Below are 25,929 nucleotides of genomic sequence, written 5' to 3'. Positions count from 1 at the left end.
AGTTTGAATAATATCAATAATATATGTCACATTCATGATGGGCATCTGATATATCATACAGTGGCAAAGCAAAAGAATAATACACTCCTGACCAAGGTGTACACTAATGACACCGAGATCCAGATTAACACGATTGACAAAATGAATACCACAGAATCGATATAAATGTCAAAAAATATTTTCGAAGGTGTAGAAACACAAATCTAGATTGTAATGTTTGTTTTAAAATTGAACAGATGACCTTTTTTTCATATACTGCAAATTTCTAATCAAAAAACAATTAAATAAGTGAATGAAATGAAAAATAAATAAAATAAAAGCTACTTTTTTAAAAGCCAAACTTTCAAAACCTCTTCATCATTGATATCATGCACATGACACAAACTGAAGAAAAACTACAACAGAGCAAACATACAAAAGTCCTAATTCCAGTATCTGTGCATCCTCATTAAATGTCTTCTTTATTTAATAGTTGACAGTGGAAAACTGAGGGAGACAGAGAAGTATACATACTGAACTGGAGGTCTTCATGATCTCAAGGCTGGATATGAACCCAGAACATGAACTTTCTGTATGCAGAAGGAGCCTTACGGTCTCAGTATGCTTCAAACAAAGCACTCATCAAACACAGGTGGAATTGGGAGGTTCTCCCCATTTGTGTGTTTCATGGCGTCAAGACAACAAAGAGTCGCAGAAAAGACAGAGTTGTTGGAGAGAGATCAGGAGGCTATCATTTCAGGTGTTTCATCCTGCCCTTGAGTGTGGACATTCCGAACAGATAGAAACACCTTTCTATTCAGACGACAGGTAGACAGGTTGTACAAACGAGTTTGTCTGAAGCATACTGAGACCTTCAGCCACAGCTCTGAACATAGCCATGCTTACCATGAGGCAGTATGCACAAACCAGCGTCCAAAACTAATATTTTGGCTCAGGCGCCACTGGCTGCCCGACAAAAGATAAAACTAATAAAAATCTACATGACAATGATACTTTATACAGGCCAAAATAACTGATATACATTTTACACAGAAATATACAGAAACACATTGTATTCAACACAAAAAAAGATGTTTCCACATAATTATGAATTTCAGATATCATAATTATGACATAATTATGTATTGACCTTTTAATTATGATAAAATTAGTCTGTACATTGTGAGGAAAATGATAACACTTACTCTTATGGGTCCTGTTATTTCTTAATAATTACACAGGACGGTTCCTGGACAGAACTATTCAATTTGGTACCAATTACAAGAAATATCGATACATACATATATGAAGTACCAACTGATTTATTTTAAGTTTTTCAGAAAGAAGTAATAGTTTCAATTGCAACTTGTGGTCTTCATGATGTTTGCTTGATTGATACACATAATCAACCAACTCCCACAACATGACCTGAAAACTAGTAACTGGACCTTGAGTGAAAGTTTTTTTTTTTGTCAGACTATTTGCAAGGTCAAAATGAACTTTCATGCTCAAATTTTAGTCAGCTGACCTGACTAATAAGAAGGTTACACTAGCAGATAATTGCTATTAATCTAAATAATCCACTAATTATTCCCAATCAATTAAATGTGATTAATTGTCAATATAGCAATTTGACACTTCATTTTCCCTATACCCAAAACCAAATTTCATACTGAAGCCATACCCAAGGAATTAGTTAGGTTAGTTTCCAGGAAATTTAAATATTAGAAATATTGGCAATCATTAAATAAAGTGTTACTCTAATATTTCTGAAACATTTCCTAACATGAGGTTCTTCTTCCATTGTTACAAGATGTGCTACGTCATAATTATGAGATATGAAAGTCAAAATTGAGAGAAACTATCTGATTTTTATTATGAAGGCATTGAACTCCCATGGATATATGCCACTCTGTTAGTTTGTAAAGCTACTGGTGTGTAGAGAGTTATGGCAGTACTGTGTGAAACATTCACCAAAGAGCAGTTGCACAGGTTCAGTGTAACCCTTGCTCAGTCACTTGTACAGTGGATCCTATTTTTGCTTTGTTCTTTACCTGCTGGCTGCTATGTGTAGATACACAGGAATTAAGGTTCAAATTCAAGTAACATTAGGCGAGTTCATGGCCTTAGCAGCAGAGAAATGTACACACTGGCACAGTGTGTAAAGCAGTGAAACACGTGATCAATCAGTAATCCCGTTTTTCACAAAGAAACTGTTCTTTTGTCCACAGAGAGCAGAGACAGCTGAATGCTGACATCTATCAGTGTGCCTGGACCTGCACTTAACCCACTGGCCTCTAGACACCTTTAAGATGACTGATTACATTGAAGTGAATGAGAAACTTAAAGAGTAATAAGTCAGTCTTTTCTCTTGTTTCAATATGATGTTTAAGGGTAGGTTACATTTTAACTGGCTGTGAAGTTATCTCTCCCTGTTGCAATTACACTGTAAAATACAGGAAATAATCTGCAGTTCACGTCCAAAAATGCATTCTTAGGGCATTTTCAGACCTGCACTGTTAAGTCTGGTTGAATGAGACCCCGGGCAGATCTGACCACAGCAATCATATATGGGTGCAGAACACAAAAAAACCAACAAAAAAACAAAAACAAACAAAGTGATCTAAGCGACTAAGTTCAGCTTAGTCACACGAAGATTTGTTGCCAGGATGGCAGTAAACCTACATGCACTTCCAGGCCTAAGAGACCCTTTAGACTTGACTAAAGCTCAAATTCTATTTACCGCATCCACAAAGCTGCAAGGACCCGCATGAATCAGAACGCTGAACCCTCAGAAGAGCTTTAGCTGCACTTAACAATGCATTTTTTCACGGAACTACAACTGTGGATTCTGTCCCCCAATCCCATACATACTTATTGGGATACCCATATAATGAGGTTGCATCACAACCAGCATGGACAGCAGGAATGAGTACAGCGACCAATAACTCTTCCAACGTACATGTGGCATGTGTGTGTTCTGTTGTATTGAGATGGATTTGAATTTACTAAAAATAATCGCCCTGTGGAGTTTTATTACAACCAAACACTTCTGTCCACATTTAGTGCGTCCTTGAGGTCTAAAACCCTATCCACACATATGCACCCACACACTGGAGATGTGACAGGACGCCACTCATTGTGAAGAACCCTGAAAAACAAGGTGGCTTTACTACTCAAAGACTAAAAAGTGTCTGTGATGTGGGGAAGCTGAGGAAGGTTCGAGTCATTTCTCCCAATTATCGATCAGAGCTGTCTCTGATACAACTTCAACAAGCTACTGGGAATTGAATGAGGAAACTTCTTAACAGAAAACATCATTCAGGAAATGAACTGCTTGGTCATGTGCCAGTATGGCGGCAACAAAATAAAACAGGAGCTGATTACACAGATTATACGCTCCACGCACATACACTTACAAGCTTCAGGCTCATGAAAGCCAAGCGAGTCTGCCACTTTGTATCTGTATGTGTGAATGCACTGCAACAAACATTTTTATTCTATTTTTAAAATATTTTAAAACCTGCATTGTTAAACTGCCTAGCAGTCTTCTTCACTGCCTTTTGCTGGAGCATTGTTACATTCCATGGTGGAACACTGCCACCAACTGTCTGTCAATGGAACAGAGTGAGAGTGTCAGCAGGAAGGTGTATTGTGCCAGATGTGTGCTTCTGACTGCTTTGGAACACCACTAGTGGTCAAAAACTCCACAGGGTTCCTTTAAAGCTTAAAGGGACAGTGCATTTTTTTGAAGTGTATGAGGTAGTTATCCATAGTCAGTGTATTACCTGCAGTAGATAAAAACCTAAAACAAATCAATATCAACTATATTTAGAATCACTGCTTTACCTTGCTGTCAGGCAGCCCTTTCCTTTGGCACTACATTTTCTCAACTGTAGAACTTCCGTATTCCTACACATGCCAGGCTCTGTTTGGGTCAGAAAGTGCTGTTGCGGTGTAATACAGTGAGCAGCATGCATAGAAATATGGAAGGTCTATGGTTGAGAAGATGTAGTACCAAAGGAAAGAGCTGTTTGACAGCAAGGTTAAGTGGTGAAAATATTCTAAATACAATGTACACTTATTACAACTGATATTGATTTTTTTTAGGTGGCTAAAATACGTTTTGCTGCTGGCCTCGTCCACAGCAGTACATTACTTAGCTTCCGTGCCGGTACTTCTGTCTGCTTTTCCAAACTGGGAGCATGCTGGTACAAATCTACCGCAGGTAATACACTGACTATGGATAACTATCTCATACATTCCCACAAAAAATGCAAACTGTCCCTTTAAAGAGGCTTGTGTTTGTGGGCGTGTTGGCTTGATTGAAAGGTGTATCCACCTATTACACTCAGCCATGGTGCTTGCCGTTTGCAGAGTTTCTAGCTTCAAAAAGTGTGAAGTGTGAACCCAAACTCCCAGTGAGTGATGACACTGTATGCTACAGTCACTGCAGAGCAAGTACAATCTGTGAACAGGGATAAAGAACAACAGCAGCATTCAAATGTCTCCTGGTGTCACTCCCTGTGTGCTGGGTGACCCTTCATGACTTATCCACTAAGACTAATTTGACCATTTCTCCTAGCTGTAGCTGTGTCTTCAAAGCTTTCATATGATGAATATTTTTGTTCAAAAACCTAAAAATATTTCATGATGATAAGAGCCTTCCAAAACACCCTGAATCAACACTATTAATAGATCATTTCCAAGAATTTGCTATCTGGATTCAGGGCAGAAGGGAAATTATGTTTAAAAATCCAGGCAGGACTATTTCATTTTTGTCATAATTTCAAATCCTGAATGCAAAATGCCTTAAAATTAATTGCAATTAAATGACATTAAAATGTGATGGTTTCTTTTGACGCTGTTGTATTAGATCTGTTAAAGATAAAAGACAGAAGCAAAGATTTAGTTTGTAGCTTTGATTCATGTTTGTTGGGTGTATATAACCAACTTGAAGCTGTACAAATCCATCCTAGAGGACGGAGCTTAAATTCAGAGGCAGTGAATGAACAAATAAATGACGGCAACATGACATCCAAAACCCTCTGTTCTTGTCTTTTTCTTTTTTAGAAAAAGAATGAGAAATGTTTTTGCTTGTGGACTCCTTTCTAGTGCGTAGCCTCAGAGGCTACCACCTTGATCAGCTGATGCCTGAGACACATGTCCCCGACCGTCTTCTGTCCGTCGCTCTCTTCCTCTGTCCCTGTGAAAAGTGACTTTCCTTTGTCACTCTCCTTTTCATTTCAAGCCCGAGACTGTCTCTGCATAAGACTGTCAGGCCTTGTTTGTGTGTCTGTCTGTGATAGACAGGTGGCTGAGCAGCTTCAGTCTCTCTACTGGCCAGTCTTCTTATCCTTCTGGAAACTGAAGCTGGTCCGGCGGCTCAGTTTCCGCTGCTTCTGGGCAAAGTAATCGGCCCTTGAGGTGCTAGCCCGCGACTCCAGGATATAGTTCACCTGTTGATGGATAGTGTTTCATTCATGAAAAGTTCTAAAATTTTCATTTGAAACATTCAACTTTATCTTTGACATTCACAGGCCTTCACCATAGATATAATGAAATATCATTACATTACATTATCAAAATGATCTCCATCATGGTAACATTGTAAGTAGGTATAAAGGACATTTTTAAGTGTCTATTAATGTACCAACAACTACAACTCCTGAACCAAGACTAAACTTAGCACAAAAAGTAAGGAAATTTGTGTTTGGTAGATTATTTCTTTGTTGTAATGATGCTTCTTTGCAATAAATCTTATACAGTTGGAAAGCCTGTTTATTTCCCTTTTAAATGGTGCCACATTTGTAAGGAACATGCATTTGTGGGATGAGCAGCAGAGCTGAGTATGCGGGTTACAACCATGAAAAATTTGCCAACACAGGGTTACCAGTGAAGTACCGGTATAAATTTACTTTATTTTACTTTTACTAAATACTGGTATCAAATTTTACTTTAGTACAATATGTACTTTATATCTTCCACCATTGTACAGACTGGTCTTCCATCTCTTTCAGTCTCTGCTGCCACTTGCTTTGTCATATCCAGTAGATGTCACTGAATGATATTTGAATGGGAACAAATGGCAATCATGGCACCCTGAATTAGCTCATAAAAAGCAGAATTATGGGCTAGAAGAGTTTTTTATGTCCAGACTAACTCTAACTGTTAAACCTGTGTCCTTGCAAAAACGGATACAGAGCACAGCACAGACATCCAGCCATAACTCACCTTTAGCACTATTTCATTGACAGTAGCAGCATCAGACTCAAAGTAGAGAGGCTTGTAGTCATGGTTGCTGAGATAGGTGACCTTAAATATTGCGTGACCTGTAACACACAGAGGAAACATGCCTAATGATACAGAAATGGACGATGAAAAATGATGCACAGATCGCTTTACCCATCATCCCTTCTCTCCCTGTCTGCACATCTTCAGTCGTGTCTTTGTGTGATCTGAGTGGTACACCATGGAAGTGTCATATCTCCTCAGAGCTGAGGAAGAGGACTGGCTGTGGAATGTATGCAGGATAAAAAAAGTAAATAATCCAGAGGGAAAAACCTTCAGATTCTTCATGGGACACAAATTTGTTAACAAGATTTTGTAAATTGTCAAATTGATTGGCAGGCTGAATTTTATGGATTATCGTGGGAGATGAAGGTGCTAAAATAAGCCAGAGACTGGCATGATACTTAATATGAAAATATCTTTACATGACAAAAAAGGCAAAGTAAATATTTACAGTATGTGACTGTATTTATTCCTTCACTGGATCTGTCAGCTCTAATGTGATAAAATGTAATCCAGTTACCTAAAACAGATCCTGTTCAGCCTGTTACACACTGATCATGCAACAGAAAATGTCACTGCAAATATTTAAGACTAGAGATGACCTGAGCCCATCTAAGGATCCAGGCATATTTTAAAGGATCTGTATCGACTAAACCCGATCAAATGTAGATCCTTTCTTTACTCTGCTGTCCACCTCAGCCTGCTCTCTTTTACGACAGCTAGGTTCTACAGTACAGCATTTCCCTACTGAGTGAAAATTAGGCCCCATTTACACCTGGTATATAAATCTGGTTCCATAAGCCTTTGCATTTAAACCTGATATTCATAAGCGCTTGTGTTATCTTGATTCTACCTACATTGTGATCGGATCTTAATATGCATGGCGCAACAAACACGGCACATCCTAGATCAAGGGATGTGATGCTGCTACTTGTATCTTTTGCCCCGCTTGCTTAAGATAGCAGGAAAAGGTGGAGTTAGGTGACGTTTCAACTTGCTGGGTGGATTTTCTTCTTCAGAATGTGGCCACACCATATGCACTGCATTTACACCTGCTGAGATCTGATCACAATGTTAGCAAACCTTCAGATGGGGTCTGGCCTATCTGACTGCATTCCTATCACATTCTTAGTGCATTTACATCTGCATTAACAGGCAATTTTCCTTGTCCAGATAGGATATCTAGATACAAGGTGTACTGTAAATGCAAGGTATAAATGGGATCTTAGAGTGCGTGAATGTGTAAAATTATTTAGGTGCATAGGTGCGAGTGAGTTCTGACACAAATTTGGCGAAATACACAGATTCATTGAGTTCAGATGCTAACAAGTCTGTCATCTTACCTCTTTCTTTCTCATTGGTGAAGAGTATCAGTGTAAAAAACATTCAGAAAGCAGCTTCTCATTTTTAGCTGGCTCCAACCGCCACTTTCATTGGTGAAAATGACAAGCATCAACAAAGGCTGATCATATCAGCTGTCGCTAACCAACGTTAATTCTGTGAGCAACTTGATGGTGGGCAAAAATTAATCATGTCTATTGTCTGGTTTAAGTGCTCTCTGCAGCAGTGATACAAGCTTCTGTCTAGCTGATTGTGTCACATCAATTTCAGGAGCCACATTTCTTCCAGTTAAACTTGATAGTTTGATCGTTTTGAACAGGAGCAGGATCAAATAGCTTGTGAAAAATACAATTTCGTTGTCTACAGCTGTTATTTAATATGCCAAATAGCCTCAACACTTAAGTATTGAAGGACTAGGATCAGGACCAGGGCCAAAAAGCTTGTGTTCAGTGAGAGTTGATCATGGAGAAACTCCATTTGTTGAATAAGATATGAGATGCTATAAAAAGCTCCAGAACAGCTACTATATGAACCTAGATGTGAGATTATTATGGTCAACTGCTTCTTACAAGGTGAACTTGTAAGTAAGTATGGACGAGAAGTCCTTGTGGTGCTCAGAAAAGAATGTAAACATAAAGACAGGGCCCGAGTCACTTCTTCTATTTCCATGAAATGTCATGCATGGGTGCTTGAATGGCACACTGTGACTTTTTATTAATGTACAGACATTTCAGGCCGAGCCCTTCTTCAGCCTGCTGATTGTTAAATAGTTAAGGCAAAAAAAGAATGGAAATGTCAACATCTACAGTTCCATGACACCTAAGCAAACTCCATCTGCAGCATGAAGATCATGCAATATAATGGAAAGCTACAGAACAGCTACTAATCCTAAAACCTAAACAGAATGATTTCCGGGCCTGACATTACTGTATTTGGTTCTGTAAATCTGAAATAGGAAAGGATCATGAAATGTCGTATTGTGTTCAGTTTAGTAGGAAATGCAAAAGATAAAAATCTGTAAATGTATGTTTTACCGAGTGTTTTCGGTAAAAAAGTTATATTAAAGCGGTGACTGCTACGCTGTGCTGAGCATGTATCTGGATGTGTGCAAACATACAGTGAGGTAGAAAAGGTGCTGCTTCTAGGAGGTGGTTTCTCTAGTGAATTGTGTACAGATATGATAAATGAGCGACTGTTTCCAATGTCCACTTACTGGGGCTTCTCTCCTCTACAAGGTCACAGGCACAGAGGTGGTCTGAGTCGATAGAAATGGGTTTCTGCCGAATCCAGAACTTTGTACTGGCCTTCTGATTGGTGACAGGATCAATCTCAACTTTCTCTCCTGAAATGCCTGAAGAGGAAGCTACATGTCAGTTTGTGAATGGAAATACATTCATACATATGATAATCACTCATTATTGGACAGCTGACTTGCAATATATTGGACCAGACTACTATGGGATGAATTACCATTAAATTTTATACAGACATTCATGGTCCACAGCAGATGAATACTACTGATTTTGGTCTGACTTTTCCTCTAGCACCACCATGAGTTTGACATTTCTGAATGAAATATCTCAACAACTAGTGGATGGATTTCCATGAAATTTAGTGTAGACATCTGTTTTCCCCTCAGGACAAACTAAAACTGTAATACCATTGGAGGTTCACTGACTTTTCATCTAGCGCCATTATCAGGTCAAAATTTAAATTTTTCCAATACTTTGGTTTGTGACTTCAGACCTGAAAACCTAATAACATTCCTTCAGTTTCAGATGTACTTTGTGTTTAGTGCTAATTAGCAGATGTTAGCCTTCTAACACACTAAACATGGTAAACATTATATCTAAACATCAGCATGTTAGCAATGTCATTGTGAGCATGTTAGCATGCTAATGTTAGCATTTAAATCAAAGCACTGCTGTGCCTCAGTACATCCTCACAGAGCTGCTAACATGGCTGTAGACTCTTACTGACTGTTTTCCACTGTTTTTATTTCGCATTGTGTTGTTTTATAGGAACATGATAAAGCAGTTAATAGTTAAATATTGTATGTACACCATGCTCATGCCACATCCATTGTGAAGCTGATGTGCACTTGTAAATTCTTTGAAAAGCCAAGTTTCATTTGACAGTCCCAGTTTATTACCATTTAAAACAACAAAACAGGAAACTAAAACAGCATGTGAAGGCCTGTGAAACAGGGAAACTCGACAGAATGGGGACACCTCAAGCTCATCAAAGCCACCAGTGGTGACAGCTGTGTATTTACATTATAGAGCATCTCTCTGTGTGAATCTGGTTATAGGCTTTGTATTGAGCACACTTCCATGATCTTTATTAAAGTCGCAGAGTTATGGATTACAGAGCCAAACACAGACACACAGCTACTGCTGTATGACAGGTTTGTCAGCTGCCAATCACATCGTTGAATGTGAGGAATTGGAAATAAAGAGACAAGAGATAAACCCAGTTGTCAATCAAAAGACAGGCATCAGTGTTCCACTGGGAATCAAACTGGGCTGTTCATCCTCATGGAGGTCTGGGAAATGATGAAACCTAATAGTAACTGTGAACAGTATGTTTGTCTGTTCTAATGTAAGTGGCTACTGTTAGCATGCCTGGCTACCTAAATTACAAGCTACAGTAGTGACCTAAGACTTCTAAGGTCAAGAATTAGCATATCATTAGCTAACTACACTATCTTTTGAGTTCTGTTAGAAAAAGCTTACATAATAATGTACATAGTACTGTACTATAATACTAGCACTAACTAGCTCTACCCTGCAATACAAGAACAGTGCTCCTTTATGTTCTACATGGATCATCAGCTGATGAGGATGCTGACTTTTTGCCTGTCATTAAACAACACTTAACATGATATCATGTATGAAGCCATCAAATGCATATTTAGAACACTTAGGCTGTTTTTCATTTTTAAATGAGTCAGCCATTAAAATGCCAACCTGAGATTCCAACCAACTTATCAGGTTAATTTGCTAGCCAACTACAGCTGATAAAATCTGCTAGCACTAGTTGTCATTACAGCTGGTGTTTGACGGTTGCCAGAAGTCTAATGCCAAAAATTAGAAGCTTCTTTTGTCTTTTTCTGGCCAGAATCAAGGACCCGCTGTTTGGAGCTGTACATCTACCAACAGTGTCATTGTAAACTGCAATCCATTATATTGAATATTTCCTAGACCAAAGGTTATTTTGTGTAACTTTAGAGTTAGACCAGGAGAAAGATGGTTCTGCGTGTTGGGGTTAGCCTGTAGTAAGCAGTATGTACCTAGCTGAACATCTGTGGTGAAGCGCAGCTTGTGGATCATACTGATCTTGAAGGACTTATAGTGGTGACTGCTCAGCATGTCTTGGACTGTGGTGATGTCAATAGGGGGGTCTTCCTCTGAGCTCTCCTCACCCCTAGAGCCTGGAGAAAGAAGAAAAAAAACAAAAACCTTAGTCTTGATTTTGATCTACAGTATAACTTGAGAGTGACTCATTTAGGACCCAAACTATCCTGAGAAGAGAAATCCCTACTCAAACAATTAAATCTACACCTCCTGTCAGGTTAGAGGTGAAGTGAAGCTGGTAGAGAGTAACCAGCTGAGGACACAAGGCAGTACAGGAACACAACTGACATACTTGAATTACTTACTGTTTTCCCTGACCAGGCAAAACTCCAGGGTGTTCTGGCTCTCCAGTGTAGAGTCCAGATCCACTGCAACATTGGGCTCTGTCTGCTTCTCCAGACGATACATGGGCCCTGTTGGCGAATGATGCAGTCAGAACACAGCAACACACCAAATTTTTCGTTGTTCAAAGTTTTGAGGTTGGTCGGGGACAACTGTAATTCTTATTGATGCTCCATCTCAAGGGATAATTCTGTTATTTCAGTTCAGTTTGTGGCCATAAGTCCTGTGGATAATAATAAGATTGTACTCACAAACCTAAACTGGTTAGGGGTAGGGTTTGGGTTAAAGTGAACTAACTCCAAATAAAGTGGATATGATCATTTGAAAAAACTGTTGGTTTGTTTCCAGACTGACTGCTCATGTTTCTTGACTTCTTTTTAGTGGTGTCAAGGTGTTCCATTGACTTTGCTGAGTACAATCTTACCATAGCTAACAGGAATGGTGATGATAACCAATAGGAATGATAGATACACAAACACTCAAAGTGTTATAAACAACTTACACTTGTAAACTGAACAGATACAGTAGATTAAACACAAGACATCTCCATGTAAACAACATGCAACAAGCACACATATTGGATAAATTGATGTTTCTAATAACTGTTGTGTCAAAGACAGTTTCTTCAACTGTTTTTGACCTGTGATCCCTTTTTTCAGTCCCCAAATTTCCAGTTATTAGTTTTTGTGTTATCATGTCAATTTGAGTAAGGAAAAAGATCCAGTCTGTCCCAGAGAGTGTTGCATTCCCCTAAGACTGCCTCCTCACAAAAAACTGCAAATGCAAATGTCCATTACCCATAACCCTCTATGATCTACTAACACTGGCGATTTCAGGAGTTCAGTATGCTTCATACAAACAGTTTGTCTGATGTGTTGTCTGACCATGTCTGAATGCTGTGTGTTTATATCTGTTGCAAACAGCCACACTTGTAGGCAAGTTGAAAGCCTACTGTGATAGCCTCCTCCTGGCTGCATCCCACTGCCCCCCTAACTGCTCTCCAACAACTTGGTGTCTTTTGTGTAACTCTGTAGTCTCAAAAAGACAGGGTTGCTGCACACTTTTTGAAATCAAATTTAAAGCTAAAATTTTAAGACCTTTTCAAGACCTTGACAGAAAAAAATGTAATACCCTTTCCACAGCAAAACAAATGCACATTTGGGCTAAGCTTTATGTGTGAAATCAATCTGACAATATTAATAGGGATATTTTTGTATCTCCATATATCAATAGATGTAAAATCACATAACGTAATCAAATTAATGGCTAATGCGATGAACTGTGTCCCACTGTTACACTTTACATTAGATAAAACTCTTTGTGTTAAAAAAACATTTTAATTTGAAAATTTTTAATTATAATTTGCTTGGAATTGTTGATTTCAACAACACTCTGTAAAACAATAAGTTCTTGCACTCACAGTGTAGGCTATATTTCTCATCCAACCAGGCATCACCTACAATTTCAGACCAACCATAATTAAAAAATAAGACTTTTTAAGACATTTTATGACCTTAAATTCAGAAAATCTAATTTAAGACATTCATAGACTTTTTAAGGATCCATAGGAACCCTGAAACAGCTTGAGAGAAGTCCCAACCACTTCATAAAGGGGGCATGTTGGATTGTCTGTGTCAAAAAGTTGCCAAAAATGTTGGATGCACCCACCAAATTGCAATGTTGGAAGGTGCGAGGGAGGGAGGTTTCAGACACTGTAATACCATCCAACAAGCATTTTGTTTGAAGCATACTAAGCCCCTACATTTTTTCATTATGTATTTTATTCTCTATAACTGTAAATATCATTTATATGTCTTACAAATTGATATTTCATCAGAAGAGTGCAAAGTGAAAAGGTTTGACCTCTTCTGTGATTCCAGTTTTCTGGCTCCTGTCACATTCATCAAAGACCAATGTTACCTTGGTCACTGTAGTTCTACTCCACCTCAGCTCCAGCCTCTTTTGGCAAACCAACAAAAGCTTGTATTCAGTCTGTTTCTCTCTCCCTCTGTCCATTATTAGATTCCTAGTCTTTCCTGTAATGTGGACCCACTTTTGTTTGACCTCTTCGGGTCAGATAAAGCAAGATACAATTACCTGCCCTCAGTAATGAAATACAAACATAAAATAAATACAATGGACTGCCTAAAGAGTAGGTCCAAGCAGTAACCATCATTCTGCTTCTTATCAGAGAGATGGTTTTACTCTTGTTGACTGCTATGGGCACTGCTGCAGAAGCCACTAGCTCAGGAGAAGATGATGCAGCCTTAGGAAATCCATAAGAGACTTAAAGAACTTGTCTCTCTGATTGAATAAATATATCTAAGACTGAGACACTATGAAGGGATAGTACTACTTACTGTATTTGCTCTCCCATGAATGACAATGTTGTAGTTTTGTAAAATTGCATGGAAGTAGACCCAACAGGGTCAAAAAAGGGTGAGCTAGGCTGGAATGGAACATTTCAATCCTTTCCTTTTCCCATCACAAAGGGCAACACATACATGAAAGCAACCAGTCAAACATTTATCCTTTAATTGTACATTTTCTGACCAATACTGCAAATGAAATTGCTATCATTTTCTGGAAATTAAAATCCATGCCTTCATTTGTGGTCTACCTAGTATTAAATAAGATACATTTATCCAAAGCATCATCAAAAACTGACCTTGTTTTTACATAAACAGGCACAGATAAAATGATGCAGTTGCTTAGTGTTGAGGTCCAGGGTTCAAACAAGACAGTCAGAGAAAAGTCAAATGCTAAATAGACTTGGCTCACATTTATTAAGATATTATGTCAGCGGTATACAGAATATCATTAAGTAAGTATAGTCATCAAAAGCAATGTTAAACTTATTGAAAACAGCTAAATCCATGGCCAGTTATGGTAATAATGACAAATTGCTAGTTTTCTGCTAAGAGTATTGACTAATTCATGTCTGACAGTGTTTGCATGTTAGCTGCTTGAGCTATCATTAGCTTCAACAATCTGACGTAATGGCACCTTCAGTCAATGAATGGAAAGATTCACGTCAGTGTTTCCCCTATAACAGTACAGGCCAACGAGTACCCCCGCCAGAGCAAAAAATATTTTTTTTAAATGCAAAAAATAACGCCAAATATCCACTCATTCAGAAATCAATAGCGTTTTGGAGCCTCTGAGCAGCGCTGTTTCGAAATGTGAGTCGACATCTGTGTCTGGGAAACTCTAGGTCTTTTAAGGAATAGGGCAGTGTTTAGGCAAGTGAGTGGTTAAACGACAGAGCGAGCGTCAGAAAAGTGACGGTGAATGCGAGCGGGGCAGAGGAAAAGGTTAGCAGTAAGTTGTCAGTCTGGCAGTAAATGTACAGTACAGACTACAGTGTGTCAGTTAATAAATGCTGCAACTTGTCAAGACCAAGAAAAGTGACATCTGTTGTTTCCCCAACTGCTGGAAAAGTGAAGGGGGTTAGCTCCAAAGTTAGCAACAATGGGTTAGCATAACCTGAAGACGCTAACAGAGAAATAGAGAACAGAGAAATGTGTGGCTGCTAATCACTCCCCCCCACCCGCCAGGCCAAACCACTTAACCTCGAGGAAACACTGCACATCTTCTACCGTGATTACAAGACCATACCAGTGGTTTGGCATGTTTTCACACATTTTCAACTAATCACATACTCTCAAAGGAATAGTTTGATATTTTGGGAAAAGGCCTATTGTCTTTTTTTTACAGTGGTTATGTTCTGGACTATTTCTTGGTTGGGAACAGTTGCCATGCAACCAGCAGAGACTACAGGAAGTTACTGCTTCCAGACAAGATAGTCCCCCCAAACAATACAATAGTTACAATATCTTGCAACAAACCACATATGATGTGTTAATTAGTGAGCATTAGAGGTGTGAGTAGGTGGATTTCGTTAACCCTCCACAAAGCAAGGCTAGCTGTTTCCTCCTGCTTCCATTCTTTAGATTAAATAGAAATAAAAATGTATTCTTTATGCTAAGCTGCAGGCTCCAACTTCATATTTACTGAGCAGAGATAAGAGTCAATCGTCTCCTCTAACCCTCAGTGTACTTCCCAAAATGTCAAACTATTCCTCAGCATCACAGCAAACCATTTAGCAAATGGTGCTGTTTATAAAAATGGATGTATTATTCCCCACTGTTCCAGTCAGCCTTTGCTTTCCATTCATTTCCCTTCTGTAATAAAATCAAATCAATTAGAAGACTACTGAAGCTTGCTTGAACTGTGCAAATCCATTAAAATCATTTAGTCTGTATTAAGTTTTGTCAAATGTAATCATTGTCATTATTGCCCTGTAGGAACACAATTCCAATTGCATGGACATTTAAACTGTTTTGAACACAGCCACCTTAATGACCAGAGGACATGTGCTCTGTTGAAGGAAATAACTTATACAACATACGAATCCTTCTTTTTGACTTAACAAATTTCTTAGTCCTTTCAACATCCCATAGTCCACGTCTGCACAACATAATCTACCCAGTAGAGGAATAAAAAGAAAATATACTGTACAAACATCAAGCACACACACTCACTTCCCCGGAGCTCTGGCAGCTCATTTGTAGTTCAAACACAGCCCATCATCTGAGGCCCCTGCCGTCACCACCTACCCAAATGTCACCACAGTTTGCCTGATAATGTGCACAAGCACCATTCAATACTCTCATATCTACTGGCACAGGCCACATTGTTTTATATTCCACTGCAGCTTTCCAGCACATCATATTTCACAGCCTCTTCTAGTCAGTCGTGCTCATCCCCGTTTCTGCCAGGACCTGACGCTAATTTAGCACTATTTCTTTATGGTGTTGGCTTGAGAATTTTAGAATTCTATTTTTGTGTGCTTTCGAGTGTTATCCTTAATTAACCATCTGATTAGGAAGGCATTTAAAGGAGGAGAGAGAGGAAAGTAGACTGTGACTCAGGAAAAAGAGGTTATCACCATAAACTTACTATACTCTCCATGTGAAAGCTACAGAGCTATCTACAGCAAGCACAATCATTTGACAGTTAAACAAGTACACACAGGCTGATACTAAGTTTAAGCGCTTAACTCTTCAGACTACAATACCTTACCAACCCAGTTAAAGCTGCAACTAATGATTATTTTCTCAATTAATCAATTAGTTGTTTGGTCCATAAAATGTCAGAAAATGGTGAAAAACTGTTTCCCAAAGCCCAAGGTGATGCCCTCAAGTGCCTTTGTTCTGACCACCAGTCCACAACTCAAAGATATTCAGTTTACTGTCATAGAGGACTAAACTTTTGACTGGTACTGTAGTTCTTTCTATGTTTCCTTCTTCTTAAGACTGTCTGTCGTGCTGCTGTAATGTTAGAATTCCCCTGGTGATTAATTAAGTCTTATCTATAAATATATAAAATGTACATATCCATAAATAATACAAAGATTTGGAGATAAAAATAACCTTGGATAAATCAGGTACTTAATTGAAGGTAAATTGAACAACACATTGTAGCATTGTATCAGCAACTACGTATTACTGTATGGAGTGACATTTAAGACGGCTGATCACATTCTGTAAGTTAATCACATGATCACTATGCCAGTGAGAAGACATACATAATTATTCCAACACAGCAACAGTGCAGGACCTTGGGTTGTCCTTTTAAAAAGAGAATGTGTGTACGGGAGAGAGAAGAGGAAGAATCTGAGTCTTGTGAGTAAATACAGTAAATGATCAATACTCATCTAAATGTAAATGAGACAATAGCTCTCTCTTGACTGTGTATGTGTGAGGGTGTACACACATAAGAGTATGTGTGTGTATGGAGATAGTGGGAGGGTTGAGTTACCATCTGGGCGGTATGCCACTGATAATGGTCAACAACCTGATCACCATCTCTCATACACGGACTCACCTTCAGACAAGGCTTTACAGAGGGGGACGCATGGTTTTAAATGCAACTCCAATTTTATGTCTCAAACTGAGGTGAGGGAAGTGAAGATACATAAAGACAGAATGCACTCCTATCTGGTCTGTCTATAGCTTCCACAGTGACACTAAAAAGAGATGCTCTGTGTTAACGCTACAAGGTGTCATTACCTGAGCCTTTCTGTGAGCCTTTCCTCTTCTTGAGGGCTTTCTGGAGAATTTCCTTCATGGTTACCTTTAGACTGTCCACAGGGATTAGAGAGAAACCATGAGCAGCATTTCTAAAAGGGAAAAAAGCAGGAAAGGTTAAAGATGACTCTGTAGATTTATCTCAATCATCCAGACAGAAAAGTGTAATAAACATCACTGCACTGGGCCTGTAACAGTACAACTGCAGACACCTGACTGTTCATACCAATGGCTTCTTAAATTCTGACTTCATAGACATACGGACCTCCCACCCTAGTTTCACAGCTATACACTGGTAGTAAGTATCTCTCATTTGGTGAAATTGGCCCGAATATAAGACAATGTTTTATTCTGAAATTTACATTTGACAAAGTGGGGGTCTTATATTCAAGGACTAGGCAATTCCATGTTCACAACCTTTTTTAAATGACAGAGTACTGCTGTGACACCGGCTCAAACAGAGAGTGTTGCAGTAGCCTTAATGTTGCTAAGCTTGCAAGTGAGTCTGTTTATAGTGAGAGATGCTGCATGATGCATATTTTCAAATATTTGTTTGGAAACACCACAGAAACCTTCAGAGCCTGTAAAATAGTATTTTGTTCAGTTGGATATCTGTGAATTTTTACAGTCCTGGTACAGACAGTACAAACAGCATGATGCTGCAAATTAGTCCTGTAATCAGGAGCAGGATAACATCTACATATTCATGTACATATTAATTATTTGCATAAATTTGTGGATTATTTCTTACTTACATTCTGACAAACAGTGACTGTCTGGAAGCGAGGCCAGGTGAGGAGTATTTCTCCACCAAGGCCAGAGTGCTAAAGCCAAACTTGTGGATTGGCTCATTGGAGTCCAGTGGAGGGAAGTCAGTGTCCACCTCGCCATCATCCTCCGCAATGTGGAGGCAGTAGGCATTCACATTCTCACTGTATATAGACAAGAGGGGGACAGACAGACAAGTACAGAGCCAGACAGAAGAAGAGTGTGTCACACAGAAAAGGACTTTCTAGGAAACTGGCACTGAAATGTGTTTGTACTCACTTGAGTTTGGGTTCTCGTCCCTCACTTGTGTACTGCCAACAGATGAGCCCAATGAGGTCATGGACGCGGGCGTTGGCGATGGTTACAACAGTCATTGGATGAACTTTCTCCTGAGCTATTTGCATTGAGAGGTAGACGTCTATCTTTTTTGTAGCCGTTGTGCCGATGTGACCCTAAGAGGTGAGGAAGTGATGGAGGAGAGACAGTGAGTACATCATGCAGAGAAAAACCCTGATTACAGACAGTAAAGAGATAAAAATGTCAAAATGCTGCACTGCTCTGTTTGGTTCCATTTTTTAATTGATCAAGCAAGACAAAACACAACAGCTGATTGAACACAGACATGACGGAACATACAGGCATTACATTACAAAGATTTTCAGACAGGCAGAGGGTAGAGTGCAAGAGGGTTTGTTTGTGTATGTATATGAGGCAAATGTATCTGTATCAGTAAAACAATGAATGGATAAAAATCAAAAACAAAGAGACAAAAGTAAAGAAAAAGGCTCTTAGGAGGAGGTTGAACAGCTGAGGGCAACACCCTCTTCCCACCTCTGAACCACCTCCAGACTCCCATTGTTATCATCATCATCATTAGTATAATTTCCTATTAATCCAGACAACTAAATCAGTTCAGATCAGTAACTATGGGGATATATGGTAATATGATGAATTAATGTAGACTTCTTTGATTATCAGTTGCAGTTAAGTCTTCATTAAATCACATTTACCATTGATATTTATTTAGGAACAAAATTGTCATTTTAAATTGACAGAAAACTGCTACTTTCACTATGAAACTTTAAAATCACAATCGATGTTTTTGTAAATTTGTAAATCTCAACTGTGATTGCTCATTAGAATGAAGGTTTGGAGTATTAGGTTCATTTAATCAAACAGATATACAGCAAAATAAACCAATCTGCCTATTTTCCCTTGTCTACAAAATGATTTTAATGATCATTTAAATATAAGTTTCCTTTAAAGAAGATTCAAATAAATAGGAGCGAGATGTGGAAAACCTCACCTTGCCATCAAATTTGGAGTATTCATTGAAGGGGTTGTTGAGCTGCTGGGGACACTGCTCCAGCCGCAGTGAAAGGGTAGATTTGGTACCTGTTGTCCGAGGCCTGTCTTTAAAGTCTCGTTTTTCAAACAAAGAACCCAGATCCTCCACTAAACAGGAAGCATAAGAGCAAAAATGCAGCAAACAATGAGTTTCATTTATTACTACAACTGTTCTTGATGCTGTAATCTATACACATAGATGGAAGGGGTGAGTACAGGCCTTTTTCCATTGCAAATACTTTGACTTATCATAGAAGGTCCTGACCCCAGGTAGGTAACCACTAGCCTTAGCTATGGATCAAGTGGACTATTAGTGGTTTCAAAGTATCATTACTATTTAATATAATATCGTAGGAAATAATGTCTCATCAGCCTTCTTATTCAGAAGTATGCAGTATGCAATGCAGTATGTATTTAAAATGAGCTAGGAACACTACCTGATTGGGAGGATGACCTCTCTTTCCACTGAATATTTTTACATTTGATTTGGTTCTGCCGCTCTTTCCTTAGCCTTTCAAGTCTTTGGGCTGCAAAAAAGAGAACAATTGTTATATTTCAGTCACACTCAAACAGGCAAAAGATATTCTCTGAAAACCTGGTGACTGGTGATGGTGAAAAAAGTCAGCATTAGGTAAACCAAACCATTAAAATACCAGTTTAGTGTACACTTTGGTTCAAACACGTTCATATCTTTCTTTGGGTTTGTGAGAGCAAAAAGAAGAGAAAGGAACATTTAATGCAGGTAAACAGGATGTACACAAAGCAAAAGGTAACACAGGGAGACTGTCTGCCATGTGATATTGACTGACATGACCCACCTAATAAAGACAGTCAAGTACACAGATATTTATATTAAATAAAACTTGTCTACTGTGTAAAACATTCTTGTTCATCCCTCTTATCTTACCAGCAGCCCCGGGTTTCTCACGGTTATCTTGTTGGAGTCCTGATGAGACAGCCACCACAGGTCAGTTCTCAATCTCAAAATCTCAGTCAATCTGAAAGGATTGCAGCTTTCTACCCAGAACCCAGAACCATGACCAGCACTCCACCAAACTTATTACAAGAATCAAGGAAGCCAAAAGGAGACATGCTGTCTGCCTTTGGACTCCCTCTAACACCAAACCAAACCACATTGACCTTCCAAATAAAACACTCTTTTCATTTGATTCAGACTCACTATACTCAGTTTTTACACCCACATCCCAGCCTTACAAACAGTGTACTCATTTGTTGATCCAAGCTTGATTATGACACCAAACCTTGTATTCTGACATGGTCCTTGAAATGAAAACAGACCAATAGTTGCTGTCTAGTATAAAGAATGTCTCATAAAGGTGGTTATCAGGTGCTGGATATTTTCACATTAATCAAATCATAAGCAAAGTAACTGCATTTACTTACTTTGTCTTTCATACAAACATGTTACATCTCTGCATATTTGCTGTAATTTGGTTGCTTCTATTGGCAACCACTTTTTCTGTGGTGGGAAAAATAAACAATAGCTTGGTTTCCATCCAAATATAGCGCAAATTTCAACAAAATTTATAGAAATTCAGCACCAGCCACTGCTGCTATGCAAATTTTTGGAGTCGGGTTGACGAGATAGCTGCTACCAACAGCTGGTGGTGCTAATCGTCACGTCAGTGCCATTAAACCAGTGTAGAAGAAGAGGACACAACAAGATTATGTCCTCAAACGGTGAATAACAATGTAGAAAACATGATGGAAATATGGCATTTCTGTTTGTTTCATGTATTAATTTGAGGAATGATACCTTCTCCTTGTCGCTTTCACACAGATCTGTTGTTTTTGTCTCTTCAGTGGATGTTAAAGACACATGCTTCATGTACGACAAAGTCTGTTTCCATTGCACTTTGTCACATTTTGCTTATACAACTTTTACACCTCAGCCAAGCATAACAACTTTTTTGTGATGTTTCAGGGTTTTTTTTTTTTTCAAATTTTCAGCGTTTCGTTATTTATGTTAAAAAAAATGCGAATAAAAACAGATGGATGGAAACACACCTAATCACTGCATCTCTCTCCTCTAGTGTAGAATTGTCTGTCTACAGAAGTGAGAGTGCTGCTGACACACTGAGGACAACCAATAAGATCAGCACCAAAACTGACACAGCCAAAAAGTGAATGGAAGAGAAGTAAGAAAGTGAATCAAAGTTTGGAGGGCACAGCAGATTAAACAGAAACAGCAGACATACTCTGTGCTTCAGGATATGAATGTAGCAAATTCACCTCCCAACAGTGTTTACTAGGCTCTGAGAAAGTACAGATATTAAATCCTCATGGATTTAAAATTCATAGCACAGGCAGTAATAATTCACTTTGTTTGCAGGTGCAGATTTACATATGTCTCTTTTATAATGGTGGTCTATGGGGAAAATGCTTTTTGGGCTGCAGATTTGGTTTGTTGGAGTGGTTGGCCACTCTTACTACATAGCTAATAATTATCAAACTAACTTCAGTCTGGGGTCTGACCTGCAGTACTGCTTATATCAGCACCACTGCTTGTTCTCCCTGCAGCTTAATACGCCTGATATTATATTTCATAAAATATAATAATTTTCATGGTGCAGGCACTCTTTATTTCAGGCGAGGCAGAGTGCCACCACAATAAAATAATGCAGGAATCCCTAGATAGAATTTGCAAGCCACCTTCCAATTTGACTATTTCTTGCGGAAAGTGAAAGGAAAAGGAAAACTCCAGTTTATTAAAACTTGGATTTAATTTTCGTACTCACCAAAGAGATGTGGGGACACAGTGACATCACAAGGTCTAGTCAGATGATCAGACAGGTTGGAAACAAACCGATAGTTTATCCAGATTATCTAAACCACTTTATTTGGAGGTCAAACTTAAAAGCGGATGCACCTGAGTGAGTATGGAAGTTAAAAGTTGAAGAAGGAAGTTGGTCTGTAAACTGATGGATGTTTATGACACGCTTCCAAACTGTCTGACTGCTCGTGTTTCGTGACCCAACCTAATTTAAATCATGTTGCTGTGAGATCTCAGCTATTGCTTTGGTGAGTACAATGTTATGTGTAAGTGCACTCTGTCAGCACTTAGTCCCTGTGGCCTACTGCTCTAAGGTGCATATTGTGCTTTCACAGCATCCCTGGTTTGATTCCAGCTGGGGACATTTGTTGCATGTCATTCCCCACATACCTCTACTGTCAAACAATCCAATAAAATCAAAAATGTCCAGAGCACAGAACAAGCACCAAGACATTTGACTCCCACTCCTTTGCCACAGCCACTGACATATATTCACTTTCCCATGTCTGCTTAATGGCATAATAAAAATATGATCTGTGCTACTAACCTCATAGCAATTAATGAATCTAATCCCATGCTCTCCACCTGTGAAGCAACAACCTTCAAGCACACAATTTGACTTGAGCCTCACTGAACCCCTGGCCCAGATTAGACACACAACCCGTCCAAACAGGTGCAGCACAGGCTTTCTGGCTGCCCCCCACCATAATCTCAGGGGGGAAGGTGTGCCTGACAGAAAGCCTGCCCTGCTAACTAGTCTGACCAGGAGATGAGCCTACCTGTGTTGGAGCGCCGGCGGATACCAAAGTCCCAGCTGGAGGTGATGTCCATGGACTGGGAGAGATCACAGGCGTGATTGTCTGTCACACTGCTGCCCCCCTCACTCAGGGAGCCTGACCCCGTTGACCCACAGCTGCTGCCGGGCACCAGAGCCAGCTGGCACTTCTCCAGATCCACATCCTGGTCTATTAGTACCATCTCACACATTCCTGTATCATCACTGGTCACATGAGACTGTCTAATGTGGGCCAGAATGATGGCTGGATTGTCCAAGAAAGCCATTTCGTCTCCTTTAGAAAGTCCAGCTCAGAGCTTTGGATGTTTTCTCTTTCTGTCTTCAACTTTTTGCCTATATGCCAGAGGATCCCTTCTCTCCCTTTCAGTCTCTCTCTGAGACTGTTAATGCAGTGTCTGATGATGTCGTTTCCATCTCCTTATCTGTATTTATTCTCTCTGCTCCAAGGTAGGAACGGTGCCAGTAACTGTTAGGGGAGAGATTAGAGTCATTACATGATGCAGGATGGAAACTTAGAGATTATAATTACAACTATTAGAAAATGAATGTGTAAACATTAAACAGATATGGTTGAGAAGATGTGCAACACAAAATCAGTCTTTCTCAAAATGGGCTATTCACTATTGTTTTGGCAAAAATAAATACATCACACACTATGTTTTCTAATTAATAGCTTTGGAGTCAATGGTAATCTATATACTTCACTGAAAGTATTCTGTCCTACAATTCATGGTATAGTAACTTGAACAGTAAATATGGTAAGAAGCTGGCGAGGGTTGTCAGGAGGCGAGGAGAAAGCATCTGTGTATCACAGAGAAAACTGCATGTCTGTCCTTTAGGGCTGCAACTAACGATTATTTTCTGGATTAACTGATTAGTTGTTTGTTCAGTAAAATGTCAAAAAAATGTTGATCACTGTTTCCCAGAGCCCAAGGTCTTCAAATGTCTTGTTTTGTCCTGACTAACAGTCCACCTGCCAAAGATATTCAGTTTACTGTCATAGGGGACTAAAGAAACCAGAAAATATTCACATTTGAGAAGCTGGAATCAGAGAATTGTTTTCTTTAAAAATGATTCAAAATAATGAATTGATTATCAAAATATTTGGCGATTCATTTAATAGTTGGCAACTAATCGATTAATCGGCTAATTGTTGCAGCTCTACTGTCCTTAAAAGTTTACAAAATCCTGGTATGCACCATGGATGACTTTGGCAAAAACATATGAAAAATCTATCTGAAACTCAAAAGCTAATAGTTCATTTGTTACTTTCACCAGTCTGCAAGAGACAGAAGTAAAGCACAGCCTGGTGGAGACCTGGTCTCCATAGATTTTCAATATCTTATTAGAGAATTTGTCCAATGTGGGTAACACATCCCTGTAAACAGGCAGCCTAGAGTCTAAATATACAATACTAGTCCTTTATGCATCACAGCACTGTGTGTTTATGACTGAGAGACAGTAGATTACTGAAACACCAAGTTACTTTATAATCCATATCTCCTGCCATTCATGATGTTACTTCAACATATAGATAATGTCAGCGGTCACAGCCATATGTGTTATTAGGAATAGCTTGGAGTCATTCAACAGTCAAATGAATAACGTGATTGTGTGTTGTCATAATACTGACGTTTTTTCAGTGACTTCTCAGACTGGGTGTCAGCCATCACTGAACATTAGTATTGACTGATAAACACAACCCTCCTTACAAATAATAGGTTTGACTGTTCTGAGTATTTACACTATGAACACAAGCTGTTGATTATTTCAACACGGAGATGAGAACTGCGAGCAAGGGCAAAACACTATCACCTACTTGAAATAGTGTGTGTGAGTTACAGGATGCTCTAACACACTACAGTGGTAGGAAATGATTTATGTTAGCGAACAAACGCCACATGAACAACCACACATTATAACAAATATATGTAGTAGTTCCCGCTGTGTGTGGGGTTGATTACATGTTTAAAAGCAAGTTCACTTAAAAGAGCTTCTTCGACTGAGGCTTACTACAGCTAATGCTAAGCTATCAAAACAATGTGATGGCAAGTTTATGCTTTGTCACGTGAAACAAAAAAAATAGATATTAACAGTTTCATGGTCGGTTCCTCTGAAGAAGGAAGTGTCTTATATTCAATTATACTCTCAAACACTTTCACCCAACTGCCCGGTTAGCTAGTGGTGATTCCGACAGCTAGGTTGACGTTAGCTTAGATTATGTGTTTCCTAGCTTTTCTGACCCTTGCTACCTGTCTTAAATCCTTCACATTATTAAGTTAGTGTTCACTTGTTAAAAGATGAAACAATGTATAGGCTAGATATTCATTTCAAACTGTGAAAACATTTAACCATGAATGTTTAGGCTAGCTGACTGTGCTCAGCTGCTATCACAGCCTCCGACAGTAGTTAGTTTCTGACGGTGTCCCACCTTTAGAAGTCACGTCCGATGAGGGAAAGAAATGTCCACAATGCCCCATGTCATCTACGCACTCTCCAAACACTGACAATAACTCATTTCATTTGAAATATATGTAAATTACAGTGTAGGAAAATCATAATACAACTGCAAGTCAATGCAGTGGCTACTGCTGCACTCTACCAACCGGAGCAGCCCGATTTCGCTTCCGGTTCCTTTTTTTCAGAATAAAAGACAAACAAACTAAAACGATTTAGTTTGTGTAGTTTTGCAGAGCCACACTGCAGCCAAACAACACATGCAATACTATACATGCTAAAAAATTTGCTCTATATACATATGTCTCTACTTATAATCACAGAAATGGGTCAGATTAACTCTCTAGGGGGGGCCTTGGCCCC

The 25,929-nt window shown here is 39.0% G+C and overlaps 1 protein-coding gene across 1 annotated transcript; it reads right to left on the bottom strand.

The window, feature by feature from the left end:
* Positions 1-426: 426 nt before the first annotated feature.
* Positions 427-25,743, bottom strand: mapkap1 (MAPK associated protein 1). The gene is made up of 12 exons (XM_044333596.1): positions 25,541-25,743; positions 23,093-23,575; positions 19,957-20,046; positions 19,479-19,627; positions 18,452-18,624; positions 18,160-18,336; positions 17,387-17,496; positions 11,276-11,383; positions 10,907-11,047; positions 8,828-8,965; positions 6,214-6,311; positions 427-5,438 (listed from the first exon to the last, which is right to left on the bottom strand). Exons 2-12 carry the CDS (start codon positions 23,373-23,375, stop codon positions 5,316-5,318), a joined length of 1,590 nt encoding a protein of 529 aa, XP_044189531.1. The 5' UTR covers positions 23,376-23,575; positions 25,541-25,743; the 3' UTR covers positions 427-5,315.
* Between the last annotated feature and the right edge of the window lie 186 nt (positions 25,744-25,929).

The sequence above is a fragment of the Thunnus albacares genome, chromosome 18 (genome assembly GCF_914725855.1).
Source record: "Thunnus albacares chromosome 18, fThuAlb1.1, whole genome shotgun sequence".
Lineage (NCBI taxonomy): Eukaryota > Metazoa > Chordata > Actinopteri > Scombriformes > Scombridae > Thunnus > Thunnus albacares.
Note: the sequence above shows the minus strand (reverse complement) of the source record. Positions and strands in the feature narration are given on the sequence as shown.